Source organism: Micropterus salmoides, unplaced genomic scaffold (genome assembly GCF_014851395.1).
Source record: "Micropterus salmoides isolate LMB-PRFRI ecotype aquatic unplaced genomic scaffold, ASM1485139v1 Ms_hic_scaffold_6, whole genome shotgun sequence".
NCBI classification, from domain to species: domain Eukaryota; kingdom Metazoa; phylum Chordata; class Actinopteri; order Centrarchiformes; family Centrarchidae; genus Micropterus; species Micropterus salmoides.
In genome coordinates, this window is record NW_024044348.1 from 12,570,849 (window position 1) to 12,592,401 (window position 21,553).

The 21,553-nt window shown below is 40.8% G+C and overlaps 2 protein-coding genes across 2 annotated transcripts; both read right to left on the reverse strand.

Moving 5' to 3' along the window:
• Positions 1-258: 258 nt before the first annotated feature.
• LOC119890618 (fibrillin-3) lies at positions 259-7,488 on the reverse strand. The gene is made up of 6 exons (XM_038701966.1): positions 7,047-7,488; positions 6,454-6,606; positions 3,268-3,396; positions 2,750-2,959; positions 2,558-2,674; positions 259-1,536 (listed from the first exon to the last, which is right to left on the reverse strand). The coding sequence occupies exons 1-6, from the start codon at positions 7,486-7,488 to the stop codon at positions 1,490-1,492; spliced, it is 1,098 nt and encodes a 365-aa protein (XP_038557894.1). The 3' UTR covers positions 259-1,489.
• Positions 7,489-10,084: 2,596 nt separating this feature from the next.
• On the reverse strand, positions 10,085-20,855 carry ppef1 (protein phosphatase, EF-hand calcium binding domain 1). The gene is made up of 19 exons (XM_038701523.1): positions 20,523-20,855; positions 19,912-20,029; positions 19,008-19,040; positions 18,578-18,705; positions 18,431-18,491; positions 16,131-16,294; positions 15,918-16,032; positions 15,462-15,508; positions 15,057-15,223; positions 14,904-14,940; positions 14,575-14,724; positions 13,322-13,473; positions 12,980-13,223; positions 12,703-12,888; positions 12,467-12,609; positions 11,930-12,036; positions 11,671-11,834; positions 10,826-10,910; positions 10,085-10,721 (listed from the first exon to the last, which is right to left on the reverse strand). Exons 2-19 carry the CDS (start codon positions 19,964-19,966, stop codon positions 10,495-10,497), a joined length of 2,265 nt encoding a protein of 754 aa, XP_038557451.1. The 5' UTR covers positions 19,967-20,029; positions 20,523-20,855; the 3' UTR covers positions 10,085-10,494.
• Positions 20,856-21,553: the final 698 nt, after the last annotated feature.

Here is a 21,553-nt window from a genome sequence, read left to right on the forward strand (position 1 = left end):
GTTACTGTTGCCTTTCTGTCATCTCGACCCAGCCTGCCTATTCTACTCTGCCCTCATGACATCAACAAGGCATTTTTGTCCACACTCACTGGATATTTTCTCTTTTTGAAAATCCAAGTAGATCAGCAGTTTCTGAAATACTCAGACCAACCAATAACCATGCTACAAAGTCTCTTAAATCCCCTTTCTTCCTCATTCTGATGCTCGGTTTGAACTTCAGCAAGTTGTCTTGACCATGTCTACATGCACTGAGTTGCTGCCATTTGATTGGCTGATTAGTTATTTGTGTTAATAAGCAATTGAACATGTGTACCTAATCAGGTGGCCGGTGAGTGTATATACACAGTATATGCATGATGTATACACAAAGACTGAAATGGCAGTACAGCCAGATATTTTTAAAGTACCAGAGATGTCTGAAGTATGTTAAGTCTGTTAAATATTATTCTATTATAGTAATTTATGCAGGTCACCTATTTATCAGTTAAAGACCAGCTGTCACTCTATGGCTTGGACTTGGTTTAATTTTGCTTACACATATGTAAAGCAGCTATAACTGATATTTTACAATAATTTATCAAATGACAAAGTGAAAACAATGTAACAATGTGAAAAGGCCGCTCTTGGAGCTTTATAGCGAGTGGGAAAGTGGTTGGCCTGCTCTGGACCAGCATTAGACACTGAGGCCCTCCAGTGGGCCATGCTCTAGATCCAGTGTGGGCATAGAGCGGGCTGCTCTGTGAGTCCTAGGGTTTAATAAAATATGTCATGGACCCAATGTTGGTCCATAACAAACTTGACTAAACTGGATTCACATCATTACTATTGTGTACATATGCAGTGTAACTGTGCCTGAGTAAGTAGCAGTAATGAACTAAGAAAAGTAATATATTTCAAATACTCACATGCACTGATTAATTTGAATACCTGAATAAGGATGAAATACTGAGAATGGAATTACAAATGGAAAAAATATAAATATATGGCACGCTCTAGTTGAAAGAAATGTAAGCAAAAGCCACAGCCACAATAAAATGTAAAGCTATTTACTTTTAACTCAAATGTTTTTTTCTGAATCAATTGGAAAATACAGTTTTAAAGGTATATTTCTTATGATATGTATTTTAAAGCTACTCAAATCTATTTAACAAGTTGGACAGAGAGTATATATGTTTATTCTGTAACCATTCACTGGGAGTCCTATAGTCATGTGTCCAAGGGTTCTTTTGGTTGTGAAAACCACAGTCAGAGGATGATGTGCTCCGTCAGTGTAGTCAAAATAATAGTGATCCTTGCTTATGTGTTATTTCTTGTATCTTCACACAAGGAAATACACACAGACTGTTAAAGACAGTAGTGACTCCACCTGACTAGTGCTTTCCAGCTCAGCCAGCAGTGTTTGCTGTTGTCCTTGGTAGACATTTCTTCCAGCTGTAGGGGGAGAGGCGATGGGAGGCTGGGCAGGCACATTTATGCCGACCTTTTTGGTTCACACACAGGTGGGAACACCATTCTTCTGACTGCACTCGTTGATGTCTGGGGTATAGACAGTGAAATGAAGAAGAAAACTCACTCAGTATACATAATTACAGTGAATATTTATAGAAACTCTCCAATAAATATGAATTACACTCATTTCCACTTCCCAATTTGCAATATACTGTTACTGTGAGACACTAGCAAAAATGAAACTGCTGAAATGTAAAGACTGCAGCCTACACTGGATACAAGCATCACAGGATAAAAAAAAAGTATATAGTAATACATTTTCTTGTTTAATTCATCCCCAGCATGGCAGGTTTAAAAAAAAAGAACTATATATGAATGAATTGTTTTGTTTAATTTTTCTTTTCATTAATTCAATGTTTCTGATTAGGGACTGCTGCATAATGAGGATAAGGAAACCCATGATAGATGTCCTGCCAGTTTCAATTTCTGCAGTGCTTTGACTGCAAACATTTGACTTCATAAATGGGGTTGTAAGATACAAAATAATTTTTATAAGTGAATTCAAATATTTTTTACTAGCCGGGATTATTGGTTCACTACACTGGAAACTACACACAATGGTGGCAAATTTTTGACTAAATAATAGTAAAACGGGCGCAGTAAGTTTCTGGAGTATCCGATGGTTGCGTGGGAACTTCACTGCGATGACATGACACCAAGCTAGCTATTTCCGGCATTTCCAGTTATTATGCTAAGCTAAGCTAAACAGCTGCTGGCTCCAGCTTCATTCTGGACAGACAGATATGAGAGTGGTCTCATGTAATTCCTGGCAAGAAGGCGAATGAAGGTGTTTCCCAAAATGTTGGACTACTCCTTTACATGAACCTGATTAATTAGGCCATTAATAATATAAACATTTTTTTAAGTAATAGTAATTTTGTGCAGCATTGTCCTCCAAGTTATCCACAATTTTGGAACAAACCTGTGTTTGAGTATTTAGTATTGAGTTATTGCCACAATGTTGTCACACAGATACACTAATAATGTGAAAATGCCCCACATACCATACACCATACTGTTACAGATGTGTGTGCATGACCCCACTGACCCTTGCATCGTCGTCCATCTCTATGGAGTGTGTATCCTCTGGGGCAGATGCAGCGGTGAGAGCCAGGCAGGTTGACACACTGCCACTCGCACGTTTCCTCCTGGCACTCATTAATATCTGTGTGTGGACACAACCAGGAAGCTGAGACTTTTGACCTAAATTAGAGAGAAATCTATAGATTTTTTCCCCTACCTACACATTCCTCCCTGAGAGTGTGTGCAGTTGAATTCTCAGGTGTTATCGGTTGCTTTCTGAACCCAGGTGGACACTCTGTGATACAGCTGTGACCATTTCCAGCTAAGATGTACCCGTATGTGCAGGAGCATCGGTAGGATCCTGGTGAGTTGTGGCATTGCACCATACATGGTCCAAGCCCCTTATTAACAGCACACTCATCTATATCTGGATAAGAAATGGAAGTTTAGGAGAAGATGAAAACCAAGCTTAAGTCTACACCTTTTCTATTTTATTTTAATATTCTATTGTACGGTTATATTATCAAAACTGCAGATTTAAGGCACTAGGACAGAGGTGCACTGATAGAAAAACATATTTTTGCTGAAATTTCATGCCAATCCATCTAGCAGATGTTGAGCTATTTCAGTGTGGAAAGTAGCGGGCCGACATTACCATCCGTAGAGACATGCTTTTACCGTGGCTAAAAAGAGCAAGGAATGGTTCATAGTAATGTTTAGGGAGTGTCCCCTAACCTTGGCAGTGGCTGTCTGCAGTCTGAAGGCTGTAGCCAGCAGGACACTGGCAATGGAAGCTCCCAGGAGTGTTGACACAGCCGAACACACAGCCTGTTACAGCTACAGGCAGCAAGCACTCATCAACATCTGGAAAGATGGACAGCGATGTAGAAAAACACCTTATTCGTAGATGGAAATTATATAAAAAGACAAACACACACCGGTGCAGGAGGTCTGGTCATGAGCTGGCTGAAAGCCGTCATCACAGGTGCACTTATAGGAACCAAATGTGTTGATGCATCTCTGCTGACACTGGTGCTGCCCCTCCACACACTCATCTAAATCTACGCACAACGATAAATACCACGAACACATATCTTGCACTGGTTTGAATGGCACAGATTTAATAAAACACACACTCTTGTGTACAATCAATCTGACAAAAACACACAGACCCTGCATCACTGAGATGAAAGAAAAGAGCAGCAGATGAAAGGTAGCCATTTCCCTTGCTGCTCTGAATCGAGCTGGAATCTGAAACTTCATTGATGTTTTGCTTGCTGTTTTGGCCTGTAATAACACAGATGTTTTCTGACATCCTGTTCTTTAGAGACAGGAAACAAGGATGTGCAGAAAGAACTCTGCAAGCTTGTATATCAGCTGTGCCCTAGTTTTCCGAGGAAGGCACCATTTCCCAACCTGATGTTTCTTGATATACCTGCCTTTTCTGTGTTAATGGTTAAATTTTTTTGCATTTTCAGACACATCTCAACATATAGAAGGCCACGTGGACAATGTCTAGTCCAGAAATAATGACATATTTTGAAAAGAGGACCAAAATATATAAGACAGGAATGTTTACAAGCCTTATTTCATTGCAGTGGAATTTTCAGGCTAAAACCATTGTAGCAGTCCTACTACATCTTTTCCCCTGCCCTTCCAGGTCAGTGGTGGTTCACTCTCCTCGTTTACTCCTCTCACAGAGAGGGAAGTATCAGAACTCTTGACCCATAGCCGTCCAACTACATGCCCACTGGACCCGATTCCTACGAATCTCCTCCAAGCCATATCTCCTACTATAGTCCCGACAATCACTCATGTGATAAATACTTCTCTGGCTTCAGGAACCTTCCCGACCACTTTCAAAAGGGCTCGGGTTACACCTTTTCTCAAAAAGCCCTCACTTGACCCAACTCAAGTTGAGAACTATCGACCAGTGTCTCTTCTACCTTTTTTATCCAAAACTATTGAACGGGCAGTATTCAAACAGGTCTCAGAATTCCTCTCAGGGAATGACCTCCTAGATCCATATCAGTCTGGTTTTAAGAGTGCCCACTCTACTGAAACGGCTCTTCTGTCTGTAACAGAAGCCCTAAGGTCAGCTAAAGCTGCAGCCCAATCCTCAGTTCTTATCCTGCTTGACCTATCAGCTGCCTTTGACACAGTCAACCACAGGATCCTGCTATCCGCTCTCTCAGCAATGGGCATCTCGAGTAAAGCACTCCTGTGGTTCGAATCCTACCTCTCGGGGCGTTCCTACAATGTTTTGTGGCAAGGACAATTATCCTCCTCCCACTGCCTCTCCACAGGGGTACCGCAAGGCTCAGTGCTTGGGCCCCTTCTCTTCTCAATTTACACCACCTCACTGGGGCCGATCATTCACTCGCACAGCTTCTCTTACCACTGCTACGCAGACGACACGCAACTCTACCTATCCTTCCCGCCAGGCGATCCCACTGTCCCACTGTCTCGGCGCGGATCACGGACTGTCTATCAGACATATCTGCATGGATGAAGGCTTGCCACCTTCAACTAAACCTCTCTAAGACTGAACTCTTGGTCATTCCAGCCAAGCAATCTATCCACCATAACATCAAACTACAAATTGACTCAGCAACCATCACTCCAACCAAGGTGGTGAGAAACTTGTGTGTCATGATTGATGACCAGGTGTCCTTTTCAGACCATGTTGCTACTGTCTCTCGGTCATGCCGCTTTTCTCTATACAACATAAGGAAAATCAGGCCCTACCTCACTCAGTACGCCACCCAGCTTCTGGTACAGGCCATGGTTATCTCTCGCATCGACTATTGCAATGCCCTCCTAGCAGGTCTCCCAGCTTGTGCGGTGAAACCCTTACAAATGGTTCAGAACGCAGCAGCATGTCTGGTTTTTGATCAGCCCAAAAGGACTCACTCCATTACTCAGTGACCTCCACTGGCTCCCCGTGGCCTCCAGAATCAAATTCAAGTCACTAATGCTTACAGAGTGACTACTGTGTCTGCACCCATCTACCTAAACTCCATAATACAAACTTACGTTCCTTCTCGGCCGCTACGCTCCTCCAATGAACGCAGCCTGGCTCTGCCATCCCTTCACACAAAGGATTCCCAGTCCCGGCTATTCTCATCTGTGACACCACGATGGTGGAACGAGCTACCACACGCCATCAGATCAGGGGCGTCCCTCTCTAACTTCAAGAAGCTCTTGAAAACTCATCTCTTCCGAGAACACTTCCTCTTATAACACCTCTAACTCCTAACCTCTAGCATGCACTTCCTGTGCTCTTCTTCTATCCCCTACAATGATCTTGTATTGATTGCACTTTTTGCTAACTCTTACTTCCTTCCCTAGGTATCTACCCCATTGATGTGATATGTACTGTGAGCTCTTACTAGTATTTATTGCTGCTCTTACTAGTATGTATTGTCAGTTGTAGATCTGTAGTTGATGCTCTGTTGATTCTTGTATGTTGTTCCTCAAATGTAAGTCGCTTTGGATAAAAGCGTCTGCCAAATGAGTAAATGTAAATGTAAATGTAAAACTAAACTGTAATCAGTCAAACCACAGTTGTTCAGACAGGACTATATGTCAAAGTGCACACAAAACATAAGAACACTGTTATATAATATAATATCAACACCATCCACTGATTGCTCTCATGAATGATAGGTTGCCTGTGAGCAGGCATGTGTAACCATTGCTACAAGGTGATCATGCTGCTATAAATTTCACAGGCACTTCTGCTCGTCTGTGAGCCATGAAACATCAAACACAGAAAACATGTGAAGGAAATTCCCTTTTGTGTTGTAACATGCCTCGGTGCACGCTGTGCTGTCATTAGGAAGAGCCTAGGGGGGGGGGTCCACAGAGGATTTCAGGAAGAATGTTACTTCACAGTGGAGAAAAGACAAATATGCTTACCTCGACATGTTCGCATGTCATCCAGCAAAGTGAATCCAGGTCTGCAGTGGCAATGAGTTCTGGTCTGGGTCTGGTTGGAGCTCTGGTTGTAGTGCTGAGAGTGAGAGCAAAGCTGGGAACAGCCTCCGTTGTTAACTGAACATGGTGTCATCTCTGGAGAAAAACAGTAAAGATGGAGGGTGGCTCGTTTCCGGGGTAATTACAAGTTCAAGGGTCAAAAAAAGAAAAAGACATTAATTCAAGCATTTATGTGAGCTGACTTTCAGATAGTTATCAGAGAGAGGTATAGCACTGGAGACGACCAATTGTGCATGTGTAACAACAGTAGAGACGGTTAAAATCTTTGGCACTTTCATTTCACAATGAGATGATTTGTATCGTAGAAGCACTGATTAGCACTAATTTCCTTTAAAACAGATAACCTTGGTGTTGGATATCTGTTTTAAAGATAATTACATCAGCACTTTTTATCCATTGCTAGGACCCATTGCCTTCCAGGAATGTTAAGTTTTCCTACTTTTACTGGCAAATAAATATCTTACACAGCCATCAGCACGTCATTCCTTTCCCTTTAAAGCAGCAACATCACTCACCGAGACAAACAGGTGTGATTCCGCTCCAGGTGCCCTCTTGCTGGCAGTAGCTGTGAATGTCTCCATGAGCCAGCGTATAACCAGAGTAGCAGGCATACTGTATGTAATGTTTGTATTCTCTGGGACGTGGATTCTCTACATTACGAAAGTAGAAGGTTCCATGAATGGGCACAGGTGGGTACGGGCACACAGGTCGTCTGCTGAGGCTCAGAGACAGCAGAGATTCAGTGGTGGTGGAGGTGTTTGAAGGAAGGGTGACATTAGGCGGCAGTGTTTTCACATTGGGCTCATTGGAGCCGGTACTTGAGGACGTTAAGGCAGAAAAGGAGGGAAGGGGGAGTGATAAGGAATGTGAGGTAGCAGGTGATGAAGTGGATGAAGAACTGGTAGAAATTAAATCAACAGCACCCTGTGGTGTGACAGATTCTTCAACTTTGAGCATTTTTACACTCCGATGCACAGGCAGAGCAGATTTTGTACAGTGGAGTGGTGAAGTTGGTACAAACACAGTTGGAAGAGTATGTGAGACGGCAGCATTTGTGACGGCAGTGATAGCTTGTGTATGGGCTGTTAAAAGTGGTGGTGGTGAAGATGTAAATCGCTCTGTTTCTGCCACTAATGATGAGGTAGATGAGACAGTTTTTGCACCCGAGCCATGCCTCCCAGTTCCTGTTTCTGCTCCTTGAGCTTTGTTTGCCACCTGAAGTTGGGCCTCGAGATGAATTGTTTGGACCCCGTCTTTGACTTTAAAATTGGGGAACTGAATACGCTGCTGCAGCTGAACTTTTGGGTTAGTCTCTTTAATCCTCTCACTGTTGGACATTTGGGATGGTGTACAGCCAAATTTGAGGTTTACTTCTTTGGAGGCTGTATTAACGAGGGTATCGTAGTGAGATTGCTGCTGGGTCTTCAGAACTACGGCAGTCTGGACATTCTGGTGTAAGTTTGGCTTTTGCATATTGACAGCTGAAACCGAGCTCATCATGTCAGACTCTAAAAAGGAAAGGAGGAAAAAAAGATCAAATTAAGGGCAGTAAAAGGCAAGGCAAGTCTATTTTTACAGCAACTTTTGAACATGACTGAAAAGAAGGCCTGAAAACAGTTTCACTTCAGCTACAGTTAGTTTCAGTTGCAGTGTAGTAATAGTGTTCTACCTAGTGATGTTTGGAATCAATGAGTTGGTAACATCTGGATACAAAAATTACATTTCTTGCAGATAGAAGTAGCTGGGTAGCTCAGCACAAAGACTGAAAACATGAGGAAACAGCTAGCCTGGCTCTGTCCAAAGGTAAAATATACACCTGCCAGCACTTCTACAGATAACTAATTGTATCAAGTCCAAAGTGCCTGGAGAAACCAAAGACTCACTGCTACCAGCCAAGAAACAGTCTGGCACCTTGACCGCCCTAAAATTGTTCTCCTCAGCTTGTACTTTGGTTTTGTAGGTGGATTTTACTACCTTTTTGACAGATACAAGCTAGCCGTTTACCCTTTCCAAGCCTTTACACTAAACCAACCAACTACAAAATTTACCTAACACATATGAGGTATCAATCTTCTCATCTAACTCCCAGCAAGAAAGCAAATATGCTTATTTTGTAAAATGTCATTCTGTTTCATTCTGTTCTGCTTTAATAACAGAGCTTTTCATGCTCACCTTTGCATACAGGCTTTGTGGTATTCCAGGTGTGGCCCTTACAGTATAACATTGAGGGCCCATTTAGCCGAAAGCCACTATTACAGCTGAACACTGCCCAGGATCCATCCTCATTCACGCTGCTTGTCCCGTGGGTAAGCGGCCCTGGGTTGGAGCAGCCAGAGCCTGAAGGAGGGTGGGGGTTTATAAAGGAAAGTGATTCAAAGTTAGTCTTAGTAAGTCTGACCAGGGACTTTTGTTGCCTATTGTTGTCTCCACCCAACTTCTACTATACAACTTTCTACTGAGTACTGTAATTGAAACAGAGTAAAAAATAAAAATAAAAACTTTTAAGAAAAGAAAATAATTATTGTTGTCCTCTAAATGCATCTACCAACAAAAACAGAAATTGAAATCCTAAAATAAAATTTTTTCCAGTGCATGCTCCTCATGAATGAAGCTCCTTACCAACACAGACTGGGGTGTCCCGGGACCAATGTCCAGACACACAGCTGTTGGTTTTGTATCCATGGAGCTTATAGCCAGGATGACAGCAGAAGATCACCAGCAGTCCTCTGTAACGGAAAAATGTCTGCCCGTTCTCCAGGTGTTTAAAACCACTGCATCCCTCAGCTCCACACACTGTAGACAGTTTCACAATGAAGGTCTGCTTCTTTTAACAACACACACAATTAAACAAAATTAACTTGAAGTAGTACCTGGAGCATAGATGCAGAGTAGAGCGAACAATTCTATCAGGAGTCCCATCTGAGCTCCCATCTGAATGTGTGTTCAGGATGACACTACAACCTGCTGAGCTGAGATAACAAAGGGTAGGCTGAACAGTGAAATACTTGGAGTGAAAGTGGGAAGAATCAGAGAGCCTGAAGACTGAAGGGAGGGGAGATGTGGTCTGGGGTTACTACAGGATGGGCAGATGGGAGGGAAAAAGGGAGAAAGGAGGGGTAAGTTGGTGCATACGCAAACCACTCAGATGGATAGTGAGGTATCAGGGAAGTGCTCTTTTTGCCAGTTTTATAGTAAGTTGTAACATTTTTACTTGTTTTAACATTTAAAGTGACACACTTAGAAATAAGCAGTTGAGAGAGAGGGCAACATCCAAGCAAACAATCAGTGTAAAAAAAATTCATCTCCACACCTCCGTTTCTCTCTTGCCCTTCACTTCTGTAGTCTCTTGCAAGTAGAGTGTGTGTGTGTGTGCTGCAAAAATTGACACCTTCAGAAAAATCGGAACCCATCAATTATTCAGAATGCCTGGGCCTGTTTAACAGCTCTCACCGTTTGGTAATTATAGTGAGCAGGAAGCCAGAGTGAAGTAGCATACGAACACACACACACACACACACACACACACACACAAAATATACACAAAATACAACTCTTAATTTCAAACGAGCCATTTTATTCATTATTGGTAACCAGTTGAACACACACCAGCTGAAACCCATACATTAATGTCAGTGTGTTCCTATTTCTTCTAATATTGAAGCCTTCAGTCATCAGTACATGTAATACTACAGTACTGATGTGTACATAGCTAAAAGTGCTGCATCACTGTTGCTCCTGCTGTATCTGTGGTAGACGAGGTATCTCACAGACAATAATTGTAAGGTCACCAAAACAATGCTACTTTTAAGTGTTCAGGTATTTAAAGGTGGATTTTTCCGCTAAGAACCTAACTTAAGAAATACTAAATGATATCACTTATCCCTGCTTTCCTACTTTCTTTCCACGAGTTTCTCTGCTGAGACATGCAGGACTTCCCGCAAGTTAGCATTCAGATTCTTCCCTTCATGAATACTTGTCTCCATCCACCTTTCCATTGAGTTGCTGATCCTTGTTGTCCAGTTTGTGTACCACTCTGAAGGCCTCTAGGAACTCAGTGAAGTCTATACTGCCATCCTTGTTGAAGTCAATACTTCGGGCCAGATCATCGATGGCTTTGTCATTGATATCAACCCCGAGGTGGGCACTGAAGAGACGCCAGGTGTGACGAAACTCCTCAACAGAGATCAGACCTGAACATGACAACACACATACAACCACATTACTGACTTTAAGGAAAAAATTCTGAATTATTGACACATTGTCTCAAAATAGACTCTGTACTTTTTTTTTTTACCTGAATGGTCTTTGTCTATGATGTTGAATATTATCTCAATGTCTGTCCTGTATCTGAACAGAGTTTCAGCCAAGTTTGGAGTGACCTAAAATAAGCAAAAAGGGGATTAGTTAAGCGTAAAAAGTATTGAAAACCTACATGTGCATACAGAAAGGCACTTAGAAGGCACAACAAACACAAAATGGCTTGAACTAGCAGCCTCCTCAGGCAGAGTAAAGTAAGTGTCATTAAGTGCCTCTATTTGTGCACACATTGCATATTAAATTCTAACTTTTCTGGATTCAAATGTTTTGTCTTAGTTCAGGAACAAGTCAGTTCCTGGTGATGGGGCAGACATATCCCTTTGGTGTGAGAGACCCAGGTTCAATCCCCCACTGCGACACATCCACCAATGTGTCCCGGAGCAAGACACTTAACCCCTAGTTGCTCCAGAGGCGTGCGACCTGTAAGTCGCTTTGGATAAAAGCATCAGCTAAATGAATAAATGTAATGTAATAATAACCGTGGACTCCTGGATATATACTACAGAAGTGCATCTTATTGTTGCTGTCAGGTGAAAAAACCTCAAGTATCTCCTTTTGGAAATTTTGCATGCCCGATTACATGCTTAAGACAATGTCTTTTGTTTTCTAAGACTTAAAACTTGATAAAAACCAACAAACCCAGTGTCATCAAGTTTTAAAAGTTCCCGAAAAAAACTATATATGGATCAAATAAATGTAGGAGTAAAAGTATACTATTAAAATATTAAAGTAAAATATGAGGATCTCAAAGTAGACTTTAAGGTCAGTACTGAGTAAATGTACTTGGTTGCTTTGATAAGAAGACCTCTTCGCTTCTCTCACCTGAGGCAAAGAAATCCCCGGTCCCATATCCTCAAAACAGGACTGATACTCCACTCTGCCATCTGGTGCCAGATGGGCTAAGTGTGGACGCAGTGTCCTCCAGGGCACGTCCAGTCTCAGGACAGACTCTAATACCTGAGCCCATTCACTGACTGACACCCTACCTGAAAAAAAAACATATGCTGACATTTAACAACTCCACATGCCAACCTGAGTTAAATACATGTTAAGTAAGGCGCACAGAGTGAGAGAAGCGCACCGTTGTTATTATAGTCAAACTGCTGGAAGCCCAACATCAGTTCAGAGCGATGAGTGAACAGCTTCTCCTTCAGGGCCCTGAGAGCAGAGCCTTCAGCTGCTCGTACTCTGCAGACAGATATGCAAACACAGGTCATTAACTTAGACTGAAAGATTGATCTCGCTTAAATTATTTACCAATTTCCATTATTGATACATTTGTCAATTAATTAAACATTTTTGTCTTTACAATGTCATAAAGTAGTGGAAATTGCACATAACGATTACACAGAGCCAGTGGTTGCATCTTCAAATTGCTTTTTTTGTTTTAAATTATTATTATTATTATATATAATTAAAAACTATTTAAAACAGACAAATGCAGAAAATCCTCACTTTGGAGAGGCTGGAACCAACTGATAAATGACCTAAACTAATCGAACATTAAAATTGCTGGTACTGAATCCACAGCTGAGTATAGTATACAGAAAGGTTTACATTGAGCTGTAGTTATTCTGCCCCATTTTACACAAACACACACATCAGACACCTGTTGTACCTTTGTGTTAGGGTGAGTTTGCGTGTTGTGCGGCTGACTTGGTACTGGTAGAAGCGGGGAACCAGTTCTCTGCCCACTTTGATGTACGCACCACGGTTGCTTCCCACTTCATAATAATTTGACGCTGAGAAAATGGTGATTACCTATAGAACAAACACAAACACAAACACATATATTTCGCTAGACTTACACATGCTAGACTTCTGGACAATTTGATTGAATTTATTCCCATCTACCCGTCCACCATGACAGAGCTCATATCCCTCCTGCTTGCACTCATGGGATCTGATGAGCAACTGGAGTCCGTGTTGGAGCAGCAGTCTCTGGCTGACGTCAGGGCCAAAGTAGCACCCTCCTCCTCTGAATGTGTTGGGACTGCAGCCTTCTTGGGTTTTAGGGTCACTCCACAATATATCCACTATCTGCAGGACAGAGGAAAGTGCTAAATAAGACACAGATAGGGCAGAGGTGACCAATAGTCAATTCTCTCCAACTGAATCCAACTCCTCTGACCTGTTTCCATTCCCGTTCATGTTGTGGAGGTGTAGGAGGGGAAACAGAGGACAGAGAGTCCAGGAAAGGCACTTGGAGAACATTGATAGTGTAAGGCATGCTGGGAGAAGACAGGCAAGGATGCGGCGTGAGGCTGGACGGAGTTCGAGGAGAGCAAAGCGAAGACGAGGAGGATGAGGAGGAGGAGGAGGAGGATGAAGTGGAGGCAGCGCTGTCTTGTCGGCTGAGCCTGCATCGCCTCTTTCTAAAGAAAAAAGGGGTAGAAGAAGGGAGTCTGTCTTATTGTACACTGACCTTAAAAAACATGTACCATCTGCAAGAGTCTGTGGGTTGCTGTCAGACCTCTGGTTAGGGGTTCTTTGGTTCTTGCAGTGGCTGCGACTACTGCTGGGACGAGAGCCGTCTGTCGATCTCATTCTTTTCATCTGTCTACAGGACTGACCGATGTCCAGCTGCTCCAAACTGTGTCTGGGAAACCTCAGGGCAGATTTCACCTACAAGAGAATAGAAGGAAAGACAAAAACAAAGTGAGAACCAATATTTTTTTTTTCCAAACTGACATATGTCAAGATTGAAGAAGTCTTTTGAGGCAAATTGGTGATTGAGTTTTGGTTATATAAATAGAAGTAACTTGACTTAACAAATGAGTTTAAACACATCCTTGTACTGTACTAATTCTTATCAGGATTAAAGTAAAAAAAAAAGTATAAATCTAAAGATACATTACAGATGATTCATTGCTTTCCAGGAGTTACTTTATGATGAATAATTGTACATTTTATTGCAACCATGCCCCCTACTTTAAGCAGTAATTTACTGCATTTCCCAGAATTACTTTTACTAATTTTATGAGAACATGCACATTCAATTATAATTCAGTGAGGCTTATTTTGATGAAGAAATCATGTTTATTTCTAATTAGTGTGGTTCATGATTGATAATTTTCAGTCAAATCTGACAGATTATCTGTTTTCTTTCTGTCAGTCATTCAAAAGAATAAAAACACACACACACACACACAAAGTTGACACAGAGTGGACCTGTTTCATAAAACCTGCATAATTAAATTTTATTTTACTTTGAATCAAATGACTAGTGTACAACAAGTGTTTCTAATAGTACCACCATAACAGCATTTTTACTTAACTCTGCATCTCTTAAGCTTTTTTCCCTCTTTTGGTTAAGTGTTTTAGTTGTATGACTGCAAATGAACCATTTGGTTCAGTCTAGGCCACCAACATCAGCACAAAAACTGAAGCCGAAAAGTCAAACTCCTTGTGTGCTACCTGGTCAGCAACCTGCTAAGGCTCATAGAAATTACATTTAGCTGCCTGGCCCCTATTAACTGAGCAGTATGTAAAGTTTTTCTGTGCTGGAATATAATACCTGGCCCCTGGTTAGCTATGTGATTATCTTGTCAATCAGGCTTTATGAATCCTAGTGAAGAATTTTGTTGTTACAGCACCCACACATTTGTTTGTTTTTGATAAAGCAGAAAAGTTTTTCTGACCCCTAGCGGATAATATGAAATATTGCAGTTAAAGAGTTTGGATGAAGGACAGGTAGATGATAGTTGGCTGCTTGTTCCCACTGACCTTGTGCCTCTCTATGGAGCTGAGGAAGTCCAAGTCCGTCTCGTCTGATATTCCTCCGTGAACTATCAGGATTTTTCCGTCAATGACTGTCGCAATGGGCAGAAGGCTGAAAACCTCCTGAAACAGCTGGAGGATCTCGTGGCCATGAATCTGCACAGAGTAAAAAAAAAAAAAAAAATTCACAGCTTTGTGTAACTCATCTAGATTACTCCTTCAAGCTCTACAAGCTGTGACAGTCAGCAATTACATGGTACAACCTGCAGAACATGCAGCTGAGTTCTGTACATAATAAAAGCAGAATAATGAAATGTATATGGACTTTACTGTACCTTATATTTCTGCATGACTTCTTTTGTGAACCCATATCTGAAACAACAATGTAAATATAGTGTAAACAAAGTGTTTTTATTATTTTACTGCTCTCCTGCTTGTGGTAAGCCTAGATGGATGGCTGTTTTCTTTCAACTTTTCTTCCTGCCCACCTGAGGTTCATTATGTGGTCTTCATGGTTTCCTCGGTTCAGGTGCATGTAGTCGGGGTAAAGCAGAAGGTAGGCGAACAGGAGCATGACCACTTCGATCGACTTTTTCCCACGGTCCACAAAGTCCCCATTAAACACATACGGCGTCTCCGCAGAGGGAAGGCCATTCTGAACAGCAGCAACGTGCCAAATCAACACACTGGCACAAACTTTCAATCAGATCTTGGAGAAGTCTTGAGTTGCATGCTCCAGCTATGTTTGATGTAGCTTTGACTGTCATGAACATTCGTTTGTTTAAATCTTATATGTATTTATATAAAATCAGATGATTCTGCATAAAACATCACGTTTTAAAAATCGGTGGTGAATGATGCTAAAGAAAGTGTAAAAAAATATATAGCTTTACCTTATAAAATATGAGAAGTAAGTCATCAAGCCGCCCATGCAGATCACCTGTACCAAAAGGAAAATCACCAATGGTGATTTTTCACTAAATTGATCTCTGATTTTCGAAGCATGTCTAAACAGGACGGTAAATTGCTCCACCTCATCCACCAAACAGTGTTGTTTTTCTTTTTTAGTCACAAGTATTCTTGAGTTTAATGACATGCGAATCTGCAGGTGGAAGCAGCCGTGGAAGAGAAGTCAAGTGCCTGATCAGTGTGCAAACAAACAAGACCTCCTTTCTTGGAACCCTGCCATTAAGATACAGTTAACTGTAGCAGCATCACAGCAGCATATTGTTATGATAAGACTTTAACATTTTCACTTTTTTGTTCTCATTTGCAAATGTGTACTGAAAAACAAACAAACGATTTTGAATCTTGAATTAACAAGTGAAACTGAGGTCATGGTTACACACCACATATAGTGATCTCTTTGGTGTAGGATGTTGACAGGTGGATGATGTTGGGCATCTGTTTGAGGAGCTTTTTGGTCTCGTACAGCAGCTGCAGAACATATCTGGCATGTAGTGTCTGTGTGGAGGAAAAGGAATGAGTTCTTACAAGCACCACAATCTAAACCAGACAATTAAAAGGAAGAGTGAGAGAGACCAAAGAGCAATATTCTGTACCTGCTGCTCCTTAAATGCACTGAGGAGGGCATTTGTATCAGAGACGGAGAGAGGAAATGATAGTCGGGGCCCTGTGTATGATTCTGGGACAGAGATCAAGTTGTAGCAGGTCTCTCTTTCTAACCAGGGTTCGACCACCGGGTCTAGCAGCTGGGAGATCAAATCTGGAGGACACATTCATTTTCACTGGAGGGCACGACTCATTTTTACACTTGTAATGCTAAAACTAGGCAATATCAATAAAATCATCTACTACATACTGCTATATGTAATCTTATGTCATGATTTATTTCATATATGATAGATACTATATTGGGCCATGGATTAAACAGTAAAGCAAAAGTATATAATCATTACCTGATATTTCAGGTATAACCAGTATTGAAAGCAAAAGCTGAATCCCAACACTGTGTTATGCTGTGATAATGACTTAAATTAATGTAATGCTTTGATCCATCATGAATTTTGTCAGATCTATGATGAACTGAAACTGTAAAGATGAACTCTGCGGATTTTATTCAGATATCTCTTTACACGTCTTGGAAAGTTACTGCGTATGAAGAAAAAAAGGAGGTAATTTGTCACACTTTAGTGAGCGTTGGGTGGAGCTTAAAGGTTCGTTGTGTAATATTTAGGAGGATCTATTGACGGAAATGCAATATAATATACATAGCTATGTTTTCAGTGGTGTATTAAGAGCTTATGTAATGAACTGTTATGTTTTTATTACCTTAGAATGAGCGATTTCTATCTACATACACCGCAGGTCCCCCCTTACATGGAAGTTGCCATGTTTCTACAGTAGCCTAGAAAGACAAACTGCTCTACAGAGCGCGTTTTGTCACTACATTAAATATGTACAAAGAAGAAGTAGTAGTAATCGTTGTCGTCTGGTTTGTTAGAAATAAGAAGAGAAGTGACATTTAGACAAATGGAGGACCACACATATTATGTAGCACAAAAGTGAGACAGAGAGTGTTGCCATGTAGTTTCTCCTACGCTTTTGCAAAGGGAGGGGTGAGCGGTGAGTGAGCAGTTTGTTGCAATTAGCAACCTTAACCACTAGATGCCACTAGAACCTGTAAGACTGCAAGTTTGAAAATAAAAACAATCTGGAGGTGTAGATTTAGAAAGAGGTGCGTTTAGCAGACCTCTGTAGCCCGCTCCCCATCTGTGATTGATATAGCAGCTCTAGCCACTACTAACATAATAGACCCAACTCTTCGACCACTGACAACTTTGGTCAGAGTTGCATTTTGGGTAATGTAGGCGCCAGGTTTTGACAAGGAAGAAGAATGTGTGGAATAAAAACAGACAATATTTGTGGGCTCCTCTTTCATGTAAAAAGGCACTGAATTAATGTATCTCTAATTTGTAGTTCTTTGTAATATACAGCTTGTAAAAACACCACATCCGGCTCTGTGTGACCTCACTGATGTATTAAACGACCACTCCAATATGCTAATGAAGCTGATGGCCTCTAATTTATGCAAACAAACAAGGCATGAGCAGACATCTACCTACTGGCTTATTTCTCTTTTGTAAGGCTTTTGTCTATTTCCCCATGTCTCCAAATAAATGTCCTTTATTCTGTCACACACGCATAAACACAGAGGCTGGATATAATAAATACAGACAACAGAGTCTGGCCTCTTTCTATCACTTATGTTGACACAATGTTAAACCCATGAAGAGGATGTGCTGTAGATGTTCACCCATAAGGGCTGACCTAAGGATTAGCTTGTCAATGGAGCATTATGCTTTTTAGCTGGATGAGTGGTCAATACATAAGCCACAGCTGTGTCAGTGCAACACACCAACACATTGGCCTCCACATTCACAGTAGTTGCTAAGCAACAGGGTATAAGCAATTGGTTTCTATTCTAGATCAAAATACAGTGGCATGACTAACAAAAATGGGGTTAATTTGATGGAAATGAAAAATACTTCTATATATAATCTTCTAGTGTAAAAAAATGAGTTAAAAAAAACTTTTTTAATCATTCAATGTCACATTTAATAACACCAGCTAAAAAGGTTTGTTTAAAGCTATGAAAAAGACAAATGGCTGAGAAAAACCTCACAGATTTAAGTTTCAGTGCTAGGCTGCTAGGCTGCTTTACAGTGCAAATTAATAAAGTAGAGTAAATTTGTAGTTTCTGCAATTCTTACATGACAGCACATTTACTCTAACATAAAATTGACTCTCCAACATTTCCAAATAACAAGGATCAGAGTTTTAAATGCATAATACTATCTAATCTTAATATTCTGTACATAAGAGTATTTTGGTTCCTAACCTGGCCCATTTCCATTCAGCTGAGTGAAGTTGTCGAGCATGAAACTAAAGAAACTGGAGAGCTGAAGAAAGAAAGAAAGAAAGAAAAAAATGTGTTTAAGCTTTATGATGATTCTGAAAATTAGCATACAGAAATGCTGAGAGTTACCTGTAGCTGGTCCTGTTCCCCAGCATATTCGATGGACTGAAAGATGTTCCAGGTATACCTGCGTCTCATCTCCAAACGGGCCATGTAGCGCCGGTACCATCGCTGGATCAAAACAGCCGCCTTCATAGCTACAACAAAACACCAGCTGTTATATTTTATTTTTCAATGGGTTTCAAGTTTAAATATCTGGAGTCACATACATACAGTACATGAATAAGACATGTGAGGCTCTTTAGTATAACACAGCAAAGTGAGAGGAATGTTCCTTTACATATGCATCTCTCATTCAAGAATGGATTCTGACCCAAAAGCTGAAGCTAATTCCACGGCATCTTTTGTAAATTAGCACTCTGGAAAACATAATCACGTAAATATGCACACAGATACATGCAAATGTCAGACTGATCTCTAGAGATGAGCAGCATCTTACTCAGAGCCGGGCTGGGAGTCTTAACTGTGTCATCTGTAAGAAGAAAACATACATTTCAGGTAATTGAATAACCCCCCCCCCACAGTGAGAGAGATAACAAGACACAGGGGAGGTCATGAGCAACAGTGGGACTGGAAAAAATAAGCAAATTAAAAGAGCTTTCATGAGAAACAGAGCTCAGAGAGAGGAAGGAAGATAAAACTGGAGATAGAAAAGCACCATCTGTCAAACATCTGGTGTGTGTGCGTTTGCAACAAGTCTGAGGAAAATTTACTACTGCAAAAACAACATAGTATCGTGTTGATGCCTAAAATACTCAACCAATATACTGCTGCCATGACTACTGCTAATAATACACAGCCGCATCTCCCAAATAATGTTCCAAAATGCTTTAAGGAGATCGACATGATAGAAACAGTGTTAAGTGCAAGATATTCACTTACTGTGATATAAAACAGACAAATATTTATATTGGAGAAGCGGCAAACAGAGAATGTTTGACATTTTTGCTTTTTTTTAAAAATGACAAAAAAGATCTATTTATTTTTCTGTCGATTGAGTAATTGATCAACTTTTTGAATGAAAATTGGGAAATCAGTGTGTATGTTGGACTGTAAATGTAATTTTTGAGATCTTAAAATAAAAGCAAGGTGTATGTAGACAAGACACATCAGTTACACTATGTTCCCTTTTGTCTGTGAAGGTTCTCAGTCATCCAAGGAAGCTTGTCCCACACGCCAGGTGTAGAAACATGTCAATTCTAATTTGATACCTATATATGTTTCAAAAGTCAAATCCTTCCAGCTGATAAAATAAAGTCATGGACTGAGAGAAAGGACCATAATAACAACTGCAACTGACCTTTTGAACCAGTAAAAACTTTAAACCAGCCATACATCTTTACCTGTCTCTACTCCTTTCCTTTGTGTCTCAGTAGCAACAGAGGTGCCACATCCCATGACGACCCAGAAGGATGTTCCAGGGTAACATCAGACAGTTTTTCCTAAGCTATGCCATGAGACCTGAAAAGTAAAACCACCATTGTTGTTATGCTGCATCAGATGGTGGTTGAAATACAGACACCTAGAAACACACCTGCAGGGGTCAGAATTGACTCTTATATGAACAATATAATAACATGATACCGCTATAAAGTCACAATTTATCAAATTAGTGGAATAATTAGTGGTTAAGGCTCAAAGCAGGTTTCCTTCCAGCTCGTGTCAACCCTTAAGCAAATGTTCATGAAAATTAAACTTCAATTTACAAACCTCAGGTTCCAGTAACTAAGCCCTAGAAGTAAAACGAAGCTTGTAAATGGCTGCTATTCATGCTTCAACACTCAAACAGCCCGTGCTTTTAGAAGATAAGAGAATTTGTATATCACAAATCAAATTAAAAGAAAAAAAATTGCTTATTGCGCATATGGATAATTTTCCTAGTATACTCCAAAGCCGTGCTTATTTTACGCATCCGGTGCAACGCATCACAGTGTTGGTTTTTGATGGTTCCTACCTGCAGTTGGTATCTGCGCGATCCAGAAATCATGATTGGGACACACAATCCATGTGTTGTACAAAAAAACCCGTTGCTTGCATCGAAACTGCAGACAAAGGCCAAACGATTGTTAAGAGACGGTCTGAGTGGAAAAGCTAATAGCTGAGAAGGTGTGGAGGATTCAGCAGCTCCTGCAGCAGGAGGTGAGGTGGAGGCACCACCAGGTGGAGTGAAACCGTAATACAAAAGGGAGGGATCGCTGCTCATCCTTCACATGACGTTACAATATTTTCTAAAGAATAGCCACCATGTCCTGACTATTTAGTCTCAACAGGTGCCACTTAACACCGAGTATTGCGATGATGTTACTGGAACTAGCCACGAAAAATGCTGTGGATTATTGTGGTTCTCATGACTTACTTTTCAGGCCCATAATAAGTTCTTTATTTTTAATTCAGCACTTGTTTTCTGTTGTGTGACTTCAAGGTTATTCTGGACCCATTGTCTCGTTTAAAACATACAATCAAATCCAAAGTCAACATCCACATGTGTAATTTACTAGAGGCTGGGATCTGAGTGGAAAAGTTGGTTAATATAAAACTTAGCGGAGACAGCTCCAGTGACATTTAAATTTACAAGGCAAGCAGTAGGTCTCAAGTTATAACATGCTTTCATTTTCTGTTTTGAATGCAGAGACGACCTTGCTGGATTTAAGAGTCACCTTTTTAAAATTTGAAAGACTGCAGAAAGCAGCCAGATAAGGTTGGTCCTACTAAAGCATATTAGCCAGAAATATGTAAAGAGGAATCCACCATTTCAAGTGAACCAAATTTGAGAACTGCGATGAGACAAAAACCCAGCCATACCAGGAATTTGCATTCAAAACCTGACAAAGCCTGTCACTACACCCTCTTAAATCTCAACATTTCAATTGTTCAGCTTTGTTGAAGACAGTTTGTCATTAATATGTTCCATAAACAATCAGCTCACTTACTGCTATGGAGGTGAGGACCTAATGTTTTTACTTACTACTTGGCATCATTATACAA